The following is a 21,118-nucleotide window of genomic DNA, read 5'->3' on the forward strand; positions in this document are numbered from 1 at the left end:
TTCTTCCGAAGGACTTACAAAAGTTATTTGTGTTCACGTCGGAAGATGAGAACCACAGAAGGCCGTATGATTTTAAACATCCAAGAGTGAGAACAAATTTGAAGCAAATGTGCTTGTCTGTTGCTGGTGTGAAAGCATGGAATTCTCTAAAGAAAGACTTAAAAAGTTGCAAGCATATTTTTGAACTTAAAAAGAGTTACAAAAAGAGACAACTGGAATTATATCAAACTGATTTTTGATTTTGATTGGACGTGTCATTGTGAAAATGCTTAAACGAAAATTAAAAATTATGTTGGAGTTGGGGTGTTGGTGGAAGGAACAGTAATAAAGTCATCTAAAATTATTTGTGTTAAAAAGGGGACAGATAAATATAAGAATATTCTTCTTCCATCTGCTCCTTTCTGATCATGGAAATGTATAAGAAACAAAAAACAATGAAAGTGTCAACTGTACGTGGCTTGTATATATGCATTTTCATGAAAGGAATAAAAAGAAATGATGAAAAAAAAAAAAGATGAATTGGCCATCTGTAATATAAAATAACGATTAAAATGCAGCTGCCCAGCAGGGGAAGGATTCATTTGGCCCCATTCCTCGGTGCATCTGGCGTGAGAGGAAGAGTGGGTGGGGGGTATACATTTTGCAATGCAGGCTGCTGAAAATGATGAAAAGCACCACTCTACAAGTTAAAATTCCCACACAACACATTTTAAGATACTCTACTCCTATCTGGCGGCTGAAGTGGATATAATTTTATGCCCCAAACTCGTCACATTTCATGTGTCAGGTAAACTGCGATGATTGGGACCAAAAGAATCATCTTCCTACAGTATAAGAGTTGCATGTATACAGTGGAAATGTAATGGTGGTTCTGCACATGCGCACACACACACACACACGCACGCACGCACGCACACATACAAACACACACACACAAGGATCCTAAAAACACATAGGAAAGAAGGAAAAAAAATGTCAATGCAGGAAAAAGTAGTCAGGGCCATTTCTGGAGTGCCACTGCAGCAAAGAAATTAAAGTAGACTACTCACAAACCTTTTGACTTTGTATATGTGTGTGTGATGGTGTGTGTTGTGTTGGTGAGTGATCATATAGGGCAGTGGTTCTCAAATGGGGGTACGCGTACCCCTGGGGGTACTTGAAGGTATGCCAAGGGGTACGTGAGATTTGTTTAAAATGTCTGTCAAAAAGAACTGTGAAAAGAAATGCAACAATGCAATATTCAGTGTTGACAGCTAGATTTTTTGTGGACATGTTCCATTAATATTGATGTTAAAGATTTCTTTTTTTGTGAAGAAATGTTTAGAATTAAGTTCATGAATCCAGATGGATCTCTATTACAATCCCCAAAGAGGGCACTTTAAGTTGATGATTACTTCTATGTGTAGAAATCTTTATTTATATGTGAATCACTTGTTTATTTTTCAACAAGTTTTTAGTTATTTTTATATCTTTTTTTCCAAATAGTTCAAGAAAGACCACTACAAATGAGCAATATTTTGCACTGTTATACAATTTAATAAGTCATAAACTGATGACATAGCGCTGTATTTTACTTCTTTCAGGCTTTGCTCTGATTAGGGGGTACTTGAATTAAAAAAATGTTCACAGGGGGTACATCACTGAAAAAAGGTTGAGAACCACTGATATTGTCACGTGAGGGGTGCGCTTGCTGCACGGTTGTTCTTCCAAAGCAAAGGAACGGCTCCGGACGACAGGCGTAAGGTAAGAGATGATTTATTTCTTATAAAACTCCGAACTACCAAAAAGCAGGCAAACAACAAAAAGGCAAGCGTGCCTAAAACACATGAAGCTAATTACTTAGCATGGACTAGGACATGGCATAATCAAAAACTTACTTAGTCAAAGGTGTGACGCAAAGCCAACGAAAGCAGGACGAGTGACTGGCAAAGGCAACTTAAATAATGCCTCTGATTAGCGCTCGGGAAGCAGGTGAGCGGGCGAGCACTAATCAGAGACAGGTGCACACAAAGGGTGACCATGACAACCAAAACAAACTCACAGGAGCACAACCAAGAACTAAAGCAGTCCAAAACTAACAGAATAACTAAACAAACATGATCCGGACCCCGGATCATGACAGATATAGGGTGTTTGTGGGGGGAAATGTGGACATTTTGAGGAGCAGGTATATTCAATATACTGCTCTGCTGATCAATCAATCAATCAATGTTTATTTATATAGCCCTAAATCACAAGTGTCTCAAAGGGCTGTACAAGCCACAACGACATCCTCGGTACAGAGCCCACATACGGGCAAGGAAAAACTCACCCCAGTGGGACGTCGGTGAATGACTATGAGAAACCTTGGAGAGGACCGCATATGTGGGTAACCCCCCCCCCCCCCCCCTCTAGGGGAGACCGAAAGCAACGGATGTCGAGTGGGTCCACAGTGGATCCAACACATCAGCGGGAGTCCAGTCCACAGCGGGGCCAACAGGAAACCATCCCGAGCGGAGACGGGTCAGCAGCGCAGAGATGTCCCCAACCGATGCACAGGCTAGTGGTCCACCCGGGGTCCCGGCTCTGGACAGCCAGCACTTCATCCATGGCCACCGGACCTATGCAACTCCCCCTCGCAAGGAACAGGGGAGAAGAGGAGAGAAGAAAAGAAACGGCAGATCAACTGGTCTAAAAAAGGGGGGGTCTATTTAAAGGCTAGATTATACAAATGAGTTTTAAGATGGGACTTAAATGCTTCTACTGAGGTAGCATCTCTAACTGTTACCGGGAGGGCATTCCAGAGTACTGGAGCCCGAATAGAAAACGCTCTATAGCCCGCAGACTTTTTTTTGGCTCTGGGAATCACTAATAAGCCGGAGTTCTTTGAACGCAAATTTCTTGTCGGGACATATGGTACAATACAATCGGCGAGATAGGATGGAGCTAAACCGTGTAATATTTTATACGTAAGTAGTAAAACCTTAAAGTCGCATCTTAAGTGCACAGGAAGCCAGTGCAAGTGAGCCAGTATAGGCGTAATATGATCAAACTTTCTTGTTTTTGTCAAAAGCCTTGCAGCCGCATTTTGTACCAACTGTAATCTTTTAATGCTACACATAGGGAGGCCCGAAAATAATACGTTACAGTAATCGAGACGAGACGCAACGAACGCATGAATAATGATCTCAGCATCGCTAGTGGACAAGATGGAACGAATTTTAGCGATATTACGGAGATGAAAGAAGGCCGTTTTAGTAACACTCTTAATGTGTGACTCAAACGAGAGAGTTGGGTCGAAGATAATACCCAGATTCTTTACCGAGTCTCCTTGTTTAATTGTTTGGTTGTCAAATGTTAAGGTGGTATTATTAAATAGATGTTGGTGTCTAGCAGGACCGATAATCAGCATTTCCGTTTTCTTAGCGTTGAGTTGCAAAAAGTTAGCGGACATCCATTGTTTAATTTCATTAAGACACGCCTCCAGCTGACTACAATCCGGTGTGTTGGTCAGCTTTAGGGGCATGTAGAGTTGGGTGTCATCAGCATAACAGTGAAAGCTAACACCGTACTTGCGTATGATGTCACCCAGCGGCAGCATGTAAATACTAAAGAGTGCAGGGCCAAGAACCGAACCCTGGGGAACTCCGCACGTTACCTTGACATAGTCCGAGGTCACATTGTTATGGGAGACGCACTGCATCCTGTCAGTAAGATAAGATACACTGGCATATTTGGAGGATTAGGGGACGGCGTGGCGAAGTTGGTAGAGTGGCCGTGCCAGCAATCGGAAGGTTGCTGGTTACTGGGGTTCAATCCCCACCTTCTACCATCCTAGTCACGTCCGTTGTGTCCTTGGGCAAGACACTTCACCCTTGCTCCTGATGGCTGCTGGTTAGCGCCTTGCATGGCAGCTCCCGCCATCAGTGTGTGAATGTGTGTGTGAATGGGTGAATGTGGAAATACTGTCAAAGCGCTTTGAGTACCTTGAAGGTAGAAAAGCGCTATACAAGTATAACCCATTTATCATTGAATTATATTAGAAATTAAAATTGTAATGAAGAGCTTCTTGCTGGCGTCATTGTGCACTTTGACATCTAAATAGACCAAATGAGGCTTGTTGTCCTGCATCACTGGACTTGTATTGTGTGTTTGTTTGTGTTTTAGGTGTGTACATGGCCCAGACTCAGGTTCCACAGCAGGGCTTCAACGCTTCAATGGGAGGAGGGGCCATGATGGCAGGTGCGACGCTCCCCAATGGCAGCTATGTGGGCATGCAGCAGAATGTGATGGCAGCCAATGAAGGACAGAACATGTACAGCATGCAGCAAGGACAGTGGAGTGTGGGGCAGGTAATTAATTACAAGACAATTACTAGAATTGTTTGCTTTTGAATCCCTCTCTCAGTGGGGAGGATTTTGAGTAGCAGCATATTGTAATAATACTAGCTTTGTAGCATGAATCCCATACATATTATACTATACTAAAACTGTTGCCAAAAAGTTGTATACTGATCCTAAAAGTAACACTGCACTCCACGTTTCACTTCCATTATGGAGAAGAGCGATGACACATAAGGCTAACAAAGAGAAACGCCTGGCGTCTTTATTTAAATGTGTCGATAAGATTAGATGATAGAACGTGTTTGAAAAGATAAATGTCAATAAATGTATATTTCCTATGAAGCGGACAAAATCAGGTAGCTCAATAAAATATAACAAATACATGCATTGGTTTGATGACATAGAAATTATATTGGGGGTTTTTTTCACCACAAAAGTTTAGACGACCATGAAAAAAGCTTTAAGGTAATAGTAATAAACACATAGACAGTTGAATACTACAGATCAGGGGTGTCAGTTAGTTCAGGGGCCGGATGGAGGAAAATGTATTCCCACGTGGGCCGGACGGGTAAAATCATGGCATGATAACTTAAAAATACAACTATTTATGGGGCGGTATAGCTCGGTTGGTAGAGCGGCCGTGCCAGCAACTTGAGGGTTGCAGGTTCGATCCCCGCTTCCGCCATCCTAGTCACTGCCGTTGTGTCCTTGGGCAAGGCACTTTACCCACCTGCTCTCAGTGCCACCCACACTGGTTTAAATGTAACTTAGATATTGGGTTTCACTATGTAAAGTGCTTTGAGTCACTAGAGAAAAGCGCTATATAAAATATAATTGATTGATTGATTTAGGACAACTTCAGATTGTTTTCTTTGTTTTACTTTGGCCCAAAATAGAACAAGCACATTCTGAAAATGTACATATCACAAATAATCCTCTTGACAAAACACTTCAAGTTAGTTGAAAGTTCTGAGGAAAGAATTGGTGCCGTTTCAAGAACACCATGAAGAACACAATGAACTTAGACTTCATCTCAGTTTATCTACAAAGCAGTTAAACTTTAAGTCACAGCCCATCTAGGCATTGAACAAAATAAAGCTAAATAAAAACTGTTCTATGTCTCAACTACTTTTGTCATTTCCACATTGCTAACTCAACAAACCATACATCACTGTTTTTTTGATAGAAAAATAAAAGCTGTGCAATGTGTGAACAATTTCAACAAACCAAAAAAAAGACTGACAGTATTGCAGTAATACACACACTGCTCACTTTCTTCAAATTTGCATAGAAGACAATCATTTTTACAGAGAATATTTAAACATGATTTTCTATGTGGAGGTAAATCCAAAATATCTTATTTGAATCGTTATTTTCTCAATTTAAAAATTTTTAGAATAGAAAAATGTAGTTATTCCTGCTAAAATAAGATTAGTCAATGACTAAAAATAAGTAAATAGCTCTTAACACTAGGGACATTTCTAGAAATTAAATCAAACATTTTGGCAAGTGGCAAATAATTTGCACTGCAGTTTGATATAAACAGTACAGAAGCAATGCAACCATAAACAATAAAGGTATGGTCTTATGCTGTTAGCGTTGCGATTGTTTTAAACTTGTACAAACGTTTAGGAAATGAGATTTTATCGGATCAAAATTGACATAAAACATCAAATACATTTTCATTCATAGGCAAACCAAAACAGACAAGACTTTGTAGAAACGAATATTGACCGCTAACCGCTTCTCGTTATATATTATTTTGGTCTGCAAATTGTAAAAAAAAAAAAAAAAATTCTAAACAGGTGACAGGTTACAAAAGCTCCTCTTGGCTACTGATTATATGTGCAGTGTTGACCTAAAAAAAACAACTCCAACCCAACAATCGTTGTACCATACTTATGATAAATATTTACACAATAATTGAAATGACATACAAATACAATACTTATTAAATACAATTCTAAAAACAGAATAAACATTATGGCTCCTTTAAAGTACCAGTAGAGTGGAAAAACTATTTGACTTTAAATGCTTAGTTGTGTTTGATTGTATTCATTAAACCATATCCAAGTGTATTTACAATCTGTGTCATCAACACTCACAAGTATAAAACTGTTTTTTTAAAGTAATCATTTCTTACTTCAAGCATGAAAAAAAAATCATGATGCCGAGCGCATATCATTATGTCAAGATAATGGCACTAGCGTTTACTTATTTAAGAATATTTTTCAACATATTGAGCAAAAAGGTCAAAACAAAATTTTCTACCAAGAAAAGTGCACTTGTCATTAGTGAGAATATACTTATTTTAAGGTATTTTTGGGTTAATTGAGGTTAGCAAATTTTACTTGTTTTGGAAAGTCTTGACAAGCCGAATATTCTTGTTCTATTGGCAGATAATTTTGCTTAGGTTAAAATACCCCTAATTTTTGTTATTTTTTCTTCTTGTTTTTGAACACTGACTTTTTGCAGTGCAGGAGTCACATTTTAATGTAATATATTTTTCTTTACTTTCACTCTCCTGTGGTTTCTGCTTCTACTTCAATTCTTTCCACGTTGTCAATATTGTGATGTTAGGTAACATTATTGACGAGGGCAGGCTGATGTAAGACGCTTTCTATCAAAGGGATCTGACATATCAGGAGTGATGGAGAATGTTGTCATGGAACTACGGCGTCTGATCCTGTAGATGCATGGATTCTTTTAAAAGCTGTGTGTGTCTTTCATATTGTTACTGTGAGCTTCACACACTGTCTGAAGGCACATGGAGTGCACTGGCTTCTTTTGTGTGTGTGTGTGTGTGTGTGTGTGTGTGTGTGTGTGTGTGTGTGTGTGTGTGTGTGCGTGTGTGTGTGTGTGTGTGTGTGTGTGTGTGTGTGTGTGTGTGTGTGTGTGTGTGTGTGTGTGTGTGTGTGTGTGTGTGTGTGTGTGTGTGTGCATACACGCAGCTCTCAGATAACCAGATAAACAAGTAGTGCACACATGAAGCACATTCATAATAGATAAGACCTAATGGAAGATGGAGGAGGTGTTGTGTAGAAGGCAGAGTCAGGAGGTGATTAGGGGGCTAGGATGGAGAGTGGAAGGACACTTTCTGTAGCCAAGGAGAAGAGTGAGGTGGTGTGTTCTTTGTATCTCTTAAAAATCTCTTATTGTCTCCATATGCAGTTATCTCAGCAGATGGCGGGCATGGCCACGAGCGGCGGAGCGCCGCCGCCACCAGCACCAGCAGCAACAGCACCAGCAGCAACTGGTTGGCCAGTAGCTCCAGCGGCGTCTGGTCAGACCCTCAGCACTCAGCTGTGGAAGTAAGACGCATCCTGAAGCCTACGAACAGCCAACATGACAATTACAACACAGCTGCCATGTTCTGTCTTAATTGGATCTCTTTCCGATTTCATGTTGGTGCTGTGACAAAAAAAAGAGCACTATTGTAACGTTATGAGATAATATTGAGACAATTATTAGTCATTGAGTGTGTACAGTAGATATGTGTGGTGCTTGGTCTTTGCTAGGCTCTCTTCACCTATCGGGTGTCTGTCGTACCAACCTGGTCTTCTCTAAACCGCCAGCATAGCCTTGTGAGAGGTAATAGTCTGACTTGTAGTGTTTGTGTCACCCTCTAACTTTATCAGGGCCAAGGTGAAGGATTAGTGCTGCACTAGTTTGTCTTCAGCGTCACTAGAAGTCAACTTTGAGAGCGGCCATGAACATAGATGAGTGTAAAGATGTCCATATCATGACTTTAACAACATATCAGGACGTTTAAAGACACTGCATGTACAGTAGTACCTCGGTTTTTGTTAGTAAAGGTCCGACAAAGATTTAATCCTATTAAATCCAACAATCTGTTCCAGATACTCCAAAATATGAACACAAAACACATTTTAAGGAAAAGTATTATAGTTTTCCATGCAGAAAAGAACATGAAATCCAAAAAAATTATGAATTTGAAAACTCTTATTGGCGAAGACAGCGAGGGACCACACAAACGCCATGTTCGTACTTTGTTACGAGTTCTTTTGAATACCTTCTTTATCAAAGTGCTGGCACTTGCAACTTTCTTTGGCCCCATGGTGGATTACTTTGCAGCTGTGCTCAATGAAATAGAAACGTGTGGTGTGACTGTGTTTGTTAGCAAAGAACTACAGATTTAACAGGTGATGATGTCAAAGAGGGAGAATGACTTGTGGGTGAAGAGTTGAGAGCTAACAAACATTTTGTAACAAAAAAACATTACGAACATGAATACACAATAACATGGTCTACTAATATCTAAATTACAAGTTCTAAACAGTATGTGCAAACTAAAACATTGTGGGCCTGATCTACTAAAGGTGTGCGTGTATTAGAACAAGTGCAAACTTGATAGCACACACAAAGCTGGTCGACTAATCAGAATCAGAATAGTTTTTATTGCCATTGTTTGAGAACGGGTTCACTAACTAGGAATTTTTCTTGGTGCAATCATGCAACATAAAACACATATAACACAGAATAGGTAATAAAATGAGCTGTAACTGAGCTATCAGATCTTGTTATTGTTCATGTGCCTGATGGCCGGGGGGAAAAACTGTTCAGGTGGCGGGAGGTGTGGGTCTGGATGGAGCGTAGTCTCCTGCCTGAGGGGAGAGGGGAGAATAGTTTGTGTCCAGGGTGAGAAGAGTCAGCTGTGATCCGACCCACACGCCTCCTGGTCCTGGAGGAGAACAGGTCCTGGAGGGGTGGGAGCTTGCAGCCAATCAACTTGTTGACTTGTGAGCAGAGGATTGATCCTCTCTAGTGAGCAGAATAAGGAGTGCAATCCATTTAGCCTGTCAGTCTTTATGGATATGCAGAATATATGCTGATCATCAGAAATCCCACAACACTCGGAGGAGAAAATGCTAATATAACAATTTAGCACACAAAGTGTGATTTATCATGACTAAAACTGGTTTGCCTTTATTTAGCACGTCTAAAAAGTACATGATGTGTAACTGACACAGTTACACACACGGATGTCCTTGTCAACATATAGGGACTGTCAAAAATAAAAATATTAGACATATCGTCATACTTGCCAACCCTCCCGATTTACCCGGGAGGCTCCCGAATTTCAGTGCCCCTCCCGAAAATCTCCCGGGGCAACCATTCTCTCGAATTTCTCCCAATTTCCACCCGTACAACAATATTGGGGTCGTGCCTTAAAGGCACTGCCTTTAGCGTCCCCTTTCACCTGAAACCTTCACCCCTTAAAGGCCTACTGAAATGTTTTTTTTAATTTAAACGGGGATAGCAGATCCATTCTATGTGTCATACTTGATCATTTCGCGATATTGCCATATTTTTGCTGAAAGGATTTAGTAGAGAACATCGACGATAAAGTTCACAACTTTTGGTCGCTGATAAAAAAGCCTTACCTGTACCGGAAGTAGCGTGACGTCGCAGGTTGAAAGGCTCCTCACATTTCCCCATTGTTTACACCAGCAGCGAGAGCGATTCGGACCGAGAAAGCGACGATTACCCCATTAATTTGAGCCAGGATGAAAGATTCGTGGTTGAGGAACGTGAGAGTGAAGGACTAGAGTGCAGTGCAGGACATATCTTTTTTCGCTCTGACCGTAACTTAGGTACAAGCTGGCTCATTGGATTCCACACTCTCTCCTTTTTCTATTGTGGATCACGGATTTGTATTTTAAACCACCTCGTATACTATATCCTCTTGAAAATGAGAGTCGAGAACGCGAAATGAACATTCACAGTGACTTTTATCTCCACGACAATACATCGGTGAAGCACTTTAGCTACGGAGCTAACGTGATAGCATCGTGCTTAAATGCAGATAGAAACAAAAGAAATAAGCCCCTGACTGGAAGGATAGACATAAGATCAACAATACTACTATCAGGAGACACCGAACCAAACACTGGACCTGTAACTACACGGTTAATGCTGTGCCGCCTGTCGAAGTCTAGCAATGCTGTTGCTAACGACGCCATTGAAGCTAACTTAGCTAGGGGACCTCGTCAGAGCTCTGATACAAACATTATCTCTCCACCTACGCCAGCCCTCATCTGCTCATCAACACCCGTGCTCACCTGCGTTCCAGCGATCGACGGCGCGACGAAGGACTTCACCCGATCATCGATGCGGTCGGCGGCTAGCGTCAGATAGCGCGTCTGCTATCCAACTCAAAGTCCTCCTGGTTGTGTTGCTGCAGCCAGCCGCTAATACACCGATCCCACCTACAGCTTTCTTCTTTGCAGTCTCCACTGTTCATTAAACAAATTGCAAAAGATTCACCAACACAGATGTCCAGAATACTGTGGAATTTTGCGATGAAAACAGAGTTGTTGTATTGAGATACAATGTGTCCGAATACTTCCGTTTCAACCATTGACGTCACGCGCAGACGTCATCATACATAGACGTTTTCAACCGGAAGTTTAGCGGGAAATTTAAAATTGCACTTTATAAGTTAACCCGGCCGTATTGGCATGTGTTGCAATGTTAAGATTTCATCATTGATATATAAACTATCAGACTGCGTGGTCGGTAGTAGTGGGTTTCAGTAGGCCTTTAACAGCCGCATGCTGTCCAGGCGTCCACTTTTCCTCCATGTAAACAGCGTGCCGGCCCAGTCACATTATAATGTAGCGTTGGACGGGTTTAACAACGGTCTTTACTCGAAGATGTCAAGAAATGCTGACACGTTGTTTGATCTTTTGGCCGGTTTAATGACGTTAATTTCAAGCACACACACACACACACAAGTGAATGCAATTCATACTTGGTCAACAGCCATACATGTCACACTGACGGTTACCGTATAAACAACTTTAACACTGTTACAAAATATGCGCCACACTGTCAACCCACACCAAACAAGAATGACAAACACATTTCGGGAGAACATCCGCACCGTAACACAACATAAACACAAATGGTAAATGGTAAATGGGTCATACTTGTAAAGCGCTTTTCTACCTTTTTAAGGAACTCAAAGCGCTTTGACACTATTTTCCACATTCACCCATTCACACACAAACATTCACACACTGATGGCGGGAGTTGCCATGAACGGCGCTAACCAGGCCCATCAGGAGCAAGGGTGAAGTGTCTTGCTCAAGGACACAACGGACGTGACTAGGATGGTAGAAGGTGGGGATTGAACCCCAGTAACCCTCAGATTGCTGGCACGGCCACTCTCCCAATTTTGCCAAACGTCCCCAGAACAACAGAACAAATACCCAGAACCCCTTGCAGCACTAACTCTTCCGGGACGCTACAATAACATCTACGGTTTTTGGAGCTCAGTGCACAACTGCACACACAACAAGAAGGAGACGAAGCAGAAGAACGAAGAAGAGACATGACGACGACGAGTAAGAAGAACAAATACGCTTGCAAGTTCCAAAATGATTGGAAAAAAGAATTTCATTTCATCCAGGACAGCTCGAAGGGGAAGGGGTATGCTGCCTGCACCTCAACAACGCCCCCCAACCCTGCCCCCGCAACCACGCCCCCGCAACCACGCCCCCCCAACACCCCCTCCACCCCTCCATCTCCCGAATTCGGAGGTCTCAAAGTTGGCAAGTATGCATATCGTCGATTCAGCAATATCATTTTATACATTTATACAGCTGCTGGATGACTTAAGGGGCTGATTAAAACAAATTCCATTGATGTGTTTCAATGTCTGCTGGTGTTTTTTTAATAACATTTGTTTTTTCATAAAGAAAGCTGTATTAATAACTAATCACAAACTTGCAGTTAGTGCCAGCCTCTCCCATGATCACAACTTCCATGCACTAAACAAAAAAAAAAAGAAAAGTGGTTTCCATTCTAGAAGCATCGCAGGACTGCTTCAAAAATGCCCAGAAAAATTGGTAAATGTCTTCTGCATGTTTGCAGTACATGACCGAGTGTCTCCGTGGTGAAAGCCGCGTAGTACACACATAAATGTCATTTAAATAAGGCGGTCTGCACTAGTTATCCATTGTACATGCAGTCTTAGTAGATCACATGCAAAATGGCCACTAATAGTGCACACAATTTTATAGTTTGCACATGCTGTTTGGCGTGTAGTATTTAGATCTTAGTAGATCAGGCCCTATGTGTACTATTAGTGGTCGTGGTGCAAGAGATCTACTAAAACTGCATGTATTCTTGAAAACAAGTGCATAAATGGTGCAGACCGCTCTATTTAAACAGTTACCGGTTTCCTCATGTCTTTGACAAGCAGCACACAAATAAAATATTTACCACCTTTTCTAGGTGATATTAAAGCACTATGTAGACAACAGAACCTACTTTTAGCATGTTGAAGCTGCCCTCTTGGAGGTGCTGCGGTGCAGTGATGGCGTGTCTGGAATGATCCAAATATAAGAAAATGCATGTCGTGATATGTTACACATGTGATTAATAAAAATAAATTATTGCGTTATCAAATATGAATGAAGATTAATCACATTTAGGTTAAGGTTTATCCGGGAAGACGCACGCATTGTTACACGGTCTGTGATCGAGATGAGAGGCGACCAATTTCGCTTCAAAACAGAACTTTAGATTAAACTGAGGTAACTTGTTGGTATTGCAGCTACAAACATTCTAATCATCGGCGCACATCCAGTTTAAAATACCATCTTAAAGCTAAACACGAACTTAAGGATGGCGCCGCTAGCTACATGCTCGCTACATCGACAAGAAGCAGAGGAGAACGCTACGCTGGCAAAGTTTACTGATTCAATGTTGTCAACAAAAGTAGCACATTTAAGTTAAACATATGCCTGTGCTAAACAGACTGCCACCGCATGCAGGACATCTAACATGTGTGAAGACCAAGTCCTGCAGGAAGATGTCATTCATATCACCACATTCGTCGTACAATACTTTAGAGAGGCACAAATACAGCAAGGATAAACCAAATGTACTACACAAACAAGAGCATCAACTTGCAACTACGGACTGGATTTTAATTTATTTAGCTTCCTGGAGAACGTTGGACATCTGTAAGTAATCACAAGCTGGGGTCGCATTGTGCCAAAAAATATATCAGCATTGTCATCTGAAAAATGTAAACAAGTGTGTTTGTTTTAACAACTGGTTAAACTAAAACAAGAGTAAATGTAGATTTAAATGGTGCACTATTGTTAAGTTGTTTATGAGTGTGTTTACTACATTATCCATTAGTGACTGTACCTTGTTTGCAAGATTATTGCAAATACGTTCAAAATGTGCACTTAATTCTTACTATACTCACTGTCACTAAGTTTTGAGCAAATCAATGAATTGCAGGTCAAAAAAACATTTAAAAAAACGTCCTTTTGTATGATATTCTGACTATCAAGTTGAATTTTTATCCAAATATTGGGCTATTTTCTGAAGCTAAAAATAATCACTTGTCAGCCCTAGGTTTTTCATAAAGGAGATAAATTACAACATATATATATATATATATATATATATATATATATATATATATATATATATATATATATATATATATATATATATATATATATATATATATATATATATATATATATATATATATATATATATATATATATATATATATATATACACCGTATTTTTTGGACTATAAGTCACAGTTTTTTTCATAGTTTGGCTGGGGGTGCGACTTATACTAAGGAGCGACTCTTGTGTGAAATTATTAACACATTACCGTAAAATATCAAATAATATTATTTAACTCATTTACGTAAGAGACTAGACGTATAAGATGTCATCGGATTTAGCGATTAGGAGTGACAGATTGTTTGGTAAACGTATAGCATGTTCTATATGTTATAGTTATTTGATTGACTCTTACCATAATATGTTACGTTAACATACCAGGCATGTTCTCAGTTGGTTATTTATGCATCATATAACGTACACTTATTCAGCCTGTTGTTCACTATTCTTTATTTATTTTAAATTGCCCTTCAAATGTCTAATCTTGGTGTTGGGTTTTATCAAATACATTTCCCCCAAAAATGCGACGTATACTCCAGTGCGACTTATATATGTTTTTTTTCTTCTTTATTATGCATTTTCGGCCGGTGCGACTTATACTCCGGTGCGACTTATACTCAGAAAAATACTGTATATATATACAGCGAGTGAGTGTAAATATCGTCTGTCTATCTGTGTTGGCCCTGCGATGAGGTGGCGACTTGTCCAGGGTGTACCCCGCTTCCGCCCGAATGCAGCTGGGATAGGCTCCAGCACCCCCACGACCCCGAGAGAGACAAGCGGTAGAAAATGGTTGGATATACATATATGAAAAATTATTAAAATATATATGAAAAAACTCACCGTTTCAATTTAAAACATCAGCAGACACCAAAACAAATGGATTGGATTAATTTGAATCAACCCTTAAAGTCATATACAGTATATATATATATATATATATATATATATATATATATATATATATATATATATATATATATATATATATATATATATATATATATATATATACATGATGTCTTTATCATTCACGATATTCCATATATGTTGACACACACCCACAGTACAGACTGATGATTCTCTATTCATCGTCTGTCTTTGCAGTGTGATCGCCTCCTTTCTCACAGCCATCCGTAACTGTGCCAGTTTGCACGCGTGGTCAAGCGTACACTAAACCACAACCGCAGAACACTTTCATTCTTAATAAATCACATTGTGAGTGTTAAGTGATTATCTCCGCATCTCCTCCCCCTAGCATTGTGGGCGACAGACGCGCTAAATGTATCGCACTCTCTTATTTGCTCATTTAAGACACCCAGTCCTCTGCACACAAGTTTAGTTGATCAGCTTTGTTTGTGCTATCAAGTTTGCACATGTTTTAATGCACGCAAATGTTTAGTAAACCAGGCATATACTTGATTAATAACACGTCACCGACATGTAGGATTCTTTGTTTGGGCCCCACGGTCTGCGGAATGATACATAGCAAACGGTTGACTTTGTCAGGCGCGCTATTTGACCGTACAATAACCCAAACAATGAATGAAGCAATTTGGCTCGACATGTTCATAGAAAACCGAACCATACAAAAATTGGAGCGGATGAAAACCGAGGTACCAATGTACTCTTTAGCTCAGTAAGGGTCTCAAGATGAAGTGAAGGGTCATTGCAAATATGATGATGTACTGGCTGCTCAGTTTAATATTACTTACTGTACAATAACAAGTCAGTCAATATTTACAACAATCGTGCATTTTTCACATCAGCGGACAAACCCTGCTGGCTGGCAGTGTACCTCACACATCTCACCCTCTAGACTAGCACGTATTCCTGAATGCAGTTGACTTTGTCAGCCTGCCAATGGCGAATGTGGTGACATCATACATAATATATCCGTCCTGGCTGCTCAGTACAATATGGCTAAGTGTGTACATTATGGTAGTAAAAGTGTATGTATCCTTCCTTTCCCTCCACCTTCACTACTGTGTTCTACGCAATGTTTCAGTACATATGTTATTGTTTATCCGTCATACTTTTACAGCTCATTTCTTTCTTTCAAAAAAAATGAAAACAACCTATTGAAATATGAAGCATCGTTCAACCAGGGTCCTGTAACAAAAAGTGTTGGAGGTTGTGTTGTGTCTTGCAAGAAATGTTGACTCCACAAGTGTGTCTAAATGTATCAAGTCTTAAAATTAAAACTAAAACAGTCCTTTGAGGAATCAGAGTTCTGAGATCCAGCTTAATGTTCATGACTTAGAAATAAATCAAAGTGATTACATTGGTTAATTAATTTAAAAGTTAGGATATTGTATTTTAGCAGTTATAAAATACATGAATTATACTTACATGTAATGCTCCAATTCATCTATTCACCTTCATTAGACTAACAAACACAAGCAGCACTCAGCCATCTAGACATGTTTTTGTTTGAATATTTCATGGAAGTAAACCAAAAAGGCCAACTGTACATCTGGCTCATGATGAAATGCTGCAATCAAACGAGCGCTGCAGGGTCCAAAACAAATGCAAAATAATAATTTTACAAATAGCAACGACACAAACCCCCCAATTTTTTCTGCTGGGCTATATCGGATATCCATCAGTTCTGGCGCCCCCATGTGGCCTGGCTGACTTCTGTGAAGTTGCAGCATTTCTCGAATGTGTTTTTGTGGTTCATATGTGTTCTGGTATTTGTAGCCGTTTTATTTTGCAGCTTTTTACCAGTCAGTCAGTCACACAAAAAACAACAACGACCATGACAACGTGCTGCCTTTCCATAACAGTACACTTTAAAATCCACTGTTTTCTTAGTATTCTGCTGCCATCTCATTTCTCAGTAGTGACTCACTATTTTTCCATGCACTAAATTAGGCGGATTTCTCAAATAGTTACTATTTTTGTATTTTCACACTTTCGTGTGAAGTCCAAGTGTAATTGCACTTGCACTCTAATGCGACTATTGGTCTTATTTCCTTTTAGCATGGTTTAAAGTATTTATTTTCCAGTTGACCTATGACGTCACACTAGGCGTCTCTGGCTTCTAACAAGTTAACATCCTAGCTCTGTTGTGATGTCCGCTGTAATATAGGCACAGATGACAAATGTTACGTCTCTAATGGCTATGCTGATGTTAAGTAGCAGACAACAACAAGAAACGATCTTGGATTGCGCTAGAAACATGACGCTACTAACAGGAATGTATCGGCGCGGATGCAGGTCCGAAGTAAAGAAAGACCACCGACTCTTTTGAAGTAATTCATGGGCCGAGAATTATGAAATCATAACATTTGAATGTCTTGGAGTTCATTCATACAGCAGTAAAGGCTTTGTGGATTGGTGGAAGAAGTTTTCAATCTGAAGGAAAAGACAGTTTGTGCCCCGACTGATACTGTTCTAGTTGAACTTGGTCGCTCTTTCTTTGGACTATCTTACCAGTTGTGTGGACCACAGAGTTATTGGTAATCAGTTGGCTTGCACAACTGCAGCGTGAAAAGGTTTGTGTACGCTTTATTATTCACCTTTTATATACCTGCATCATTCTCTTTCATCTCATTCCTATTTTGTTCGGGAGTCCCAGTTAAGACGGCATTCTCCATTTCCTTAGCTACCGTATCTGTTTTCTTTTTTTCTACCATCGATGCACTTGAAAATGTTTTGTTTTTTTTAATTTGTGAAGCAAATAAACAATCTCCTCTTCATTACAGTTGTTGCTATGTTTTTAAGATTAAGATTAAGATGAGTTCAAAGGGGACAATGCAATTTCATAAAACACATGACTACACTAAAGTCAGAATTAGCCAGAAGGCTAGTTTTCATCTGTAGTCCCCTGGCCATGATGTAAAAAAGGCAGTAAAATTACAATTTCAAAGAAAAAGAGAGAAAAAGAAAAAGCACACAATACATATACGATATACAAAAATATCATAGCATCAAAACAGGCTCATCTTTTATTGCTGGCAGCTGTAGGTGTTGATAAGCCACATTTACCATGTTTTTGTGAAGGCCTTGTATGTTGTGACCAGTTTAACCTCCTCAGGTACGGCGTTCCACACATTTGCACTCCTTACTGACCAGGTCGACTTACTGAAAGTGCTCCTCCGCGGAGGAATATAACAGTCACCTCTGACAGAGCCTCAAGTGACACGCTCACGGCTGTTTTTTTTTAGTAGTATTTGCCTCTGGGTTGCATCCTGCGCATTGAGAGTGGCGCATGTGCGACACGAAGGGTCCTCTCGCGCGCACACACTCCCTCGAGAGACCTGGTTTCCAATCACATAATCCAGGTGTGTTAGTCCGACTTTTCAAAAATCGAACACGATTGGATTAAGGTGTTTCCATGAAAATCTTTATTTAGAACTAAACTATTTGAGAAAAACGACTAATTTAGTGCATGGACAGTACTCATTGTGTTGTTCCGTTGTGTGTCGTACAAGAGAAGCACAATTAATAGGAAGCAAATAAACCTGGACCACTAAGCATACGATGGACCTGTTTGAAAATGGAGTATTGATCCAAAGATGTCTGCTTGAGTCTATGCTGTAAGAAACACACACACACGCACACGCACACGCACACACACACACACGTCACATTGACGCAGAGCTAACGTCCACTGGCATCAGGGTCCTCTGCCACGCAATAAGTATTCACTTCATTACACAATAACACATAAAATGTCCTCTAGGTTTATTTACATTTATTTTGAGAGTTTCTGGTGCCTAATAAACATGTTTCTGTACTTTAGTAATAAATAGACATGCTTTGTTGTCCAAAGTTGATTTGCAGTGTAAAAGTGTGTTATTGTACATTTGTTCTCAGCACTTAGCAGCACATCAACCACTATTAAAGGTGTTCAATCATACAGAAGACTCTTTATTCTTCATGTGTGCAGTGTTGTGCTGACAAAGGTGCTTTTACCTTCCGTCACTTCTTTGCATTACTCTCATGGATGCCAAGTGTTTTGGTCAATATGTTTAATATGGGAGTGTGTTTGTATTAGAAAGGGCAACAGCGGAAGATGCATGTGCATGTACGAGCCAGTCTGGCCCACAACAAGAGGATAGAGGATAAGGAATTTATTGACTACGTAGATCTTTGAGTAAAACTTAATCTAATATGGAGCTATCAGCTAATGTCATGCTTGGGAATATTGTCCAAAAATTTGGCTGATTCTAAACAGCTTGTTGGCAGGAAGTATGAAGGAAGGCAACTTTGTTTTATCAATATCTATTCCTTGGTTTGATTTCAAATTTTCGGGACTTTTGCAGATTCCAAATACACAAAAACAGGTACTAGCAGGTAAGAAAATTTGGTTTTGCATAATAAATCCCCTTAAAGTTAAGCTCGTGAAACAGTAAGTTGAATGATGCGGACACGTGTGTTACTTGATACTTTCTGATATGCTTCTGTCTTGGAGACTTTGTACCTGTATAAGCAGTGATGGGCAAGCTACTTGGAAAATGTAGTAATCTAAGCTACAAGTTACTCTCTATTTATGTAGCTAAGCAGGGGAGGCTACACTACAAGCTACATCGCAAAAGTAGCTTGCCACATCAATGCTACATTTATATATGGCCCCCAGTATGACATGCATTAAGCTACTGACCCCATTTAACAGCATTTATATCATGTGTAATATCAATATTAATGTAAGTGAGAGTGTACAAATGGACCCAAAGAGGATTCATTACTATTAACTATCTGGCATTTAGCGGGGGACACCCTACAACTACTTCTAGGGGTCCCCACACCTCACTGTATGTATTTATTTAGTTTGCCCTTTCTTTAACCCCTATAATGTTATTCATCTTCTTTGCCTACAGTAAAAAAAAGAGCATCAATGTATATCTTGACAAAAAAAAACCAATGACTTGTGTGTTGTTTAGGAACAGTTGGCAATGGTTATGTGCTGTAAAACTTTTCATGACCTCAACTCACCTTAATGTGTGTTCCTAAATTTGTGTTCCATGTTTTAAATGAAGAAAACAGTTATGATTTTGGTTTACAGAGTAAACAAGTAAAAACTAAGGTTTTGGGCATTGTTTTCTCTAAACGCATACAATTATCTAAATTTGGCCAAGGACAAGCAGTATTCTGGGTTTCCTGCATGTCATCTTCATCACTAAAGGAAAAATCTAATCTGTGGGAGAGAATTCCTCTGCCATTTTCAAGTATGTTTTTTTTTTTTTTGAGTGGTCAGTTTGAAGCGTCCCTCTATCTCTGACTCCCTTGTCGACATGTGACATGAGTGTGTATCTGTTATGATTTTGCTTCCTGGTTTCAATGACCCACCTTATCTTGCCTCTGATTGGCCAGTCTGTAATGTTTCGCCCTATCTTTAGCCAATTTTGACTCATCATACGAACACTAACCAATCATCATGGATTTTCTCATTTCTCCTGTCAAAACGTGGACTTTGGGGTGTTTTGTTTTCCCGGAATGCAAAGGAAAGTTGGCGCGGGCAAGGTGTGAAGGTAAGGACATTTTTTATTATTACTATAAAAAAGGAACCAAAGGCGCGCACAAGGCGGAAGTGCAAAAACTTGGCTAATGAAACAAAACTTGCACAAATGCAGAAACTATGAACAATAAACAAAAACTTACTTGGCATGGAACTATGGTAGCATAAAGTCAAACAGAGTTAGCAGGGGTGTCAGAAGTAGCATGGCATGAAGTGAGCAGAGGTAATGTCGCCAGGCTGATTTCCTGGCAACTATCGGTTTAAATAATAGTGACATGATTAGTGAAAACAGGTGCGTGACTCAAAATGTGAAACAGGTGAAACTAATGGTTGCTATGGTGACAAAACAAGAGAGTGAAAAAGCAGGAACTAAGTGTCCAAAAACCAAACAGAACATGACTTAAACAAAACATGATCACAGACATGACATATCCAGGTAATTGATGGGTTCTCACTTCTCTGTGAAGCGCTGTGAGTGTCTAGAAAAGCGCTATATAAATCTAATCCATTATTATTATTATTATTATTATTATTGTATTTCCTTTGTATTTTTGATTTTGGATTTGCTGTCCAGGACTTTCTTACCGATCTATCCTCTTTCAAGAGTCACACCATAGTATTAGTTGACAGACTCTCCAAGTCCTGTCGTTTCACTTTTCACTTGTCTCCCAACTGCCTTCCAAGTAGCAGAGATGCTGTTTGAACAGGTGTTTCGACACTATAGCCTTCCAGAGGACATTGTTTCGGATGGTGGTCCACAGTTCACGTCAAGAGTATGGAAGGCCTTCATGACGAAATTGGGGGTAGCAGTGAGCCTCACATCTGGTTACAGTCCGCAGTCGAATGGACAAGTAGAGTGGACCAA

The 21,118-nt window shown here is 39.9% G+C and overlaps 2 protein-coding genes across 2 annotated transcripts in view; one reads left to right on the forward strand and one right to left on the reverse strand.

The window, feature by feature from the left end:
• smap1 (small ArfGAP 1) overlaps nt 1-8,869 on the forward strand; it is a 260,078-nt gene extending 251,209 nt beyond the window's left edge. The window contains exons 10-11 of the mRNA XM_062058838.1: nt 4,147-4,331; nt 7,494-8,869. Coding sequence (XP_061914822.1) covers nt 4,147-4,331; nt 7,494-7,637 — 329 coding nt within the window. The 3' untranslated portion in view covers nt 7,638-8,869. The remainder of the gene's footprint in view (nt 1-4,146; nt 4,332-7,493) is intronic.
• b3gat2 (beta-1,3-glucuronyltransferase 2 (glucuronosyltransferase S)) overlaps nt 1-21,118 on the reverse strand; it is a 639,688-nt gene that overhangs the window by 419,352 nt on the left and 199,218 nt on the right. The gene's annotated exons all lie outside the window — the stretch shown is intronic.

This window comes from Entelurus aequoreus, linkage group LG09, assembly GCF_033978785.1.
Source record: "Entelurus aequoreus isolate RoL-2023_Sb linkage group LG09, RoL_Eaeq_v1.1, whole genome shotgun sequence".
NCBI lineage: Eukaryota > Metazoa > Chordata > Actinopteri > Syngnathiformes > Syngnathidae > Entelurus > Entelurus aequoreus.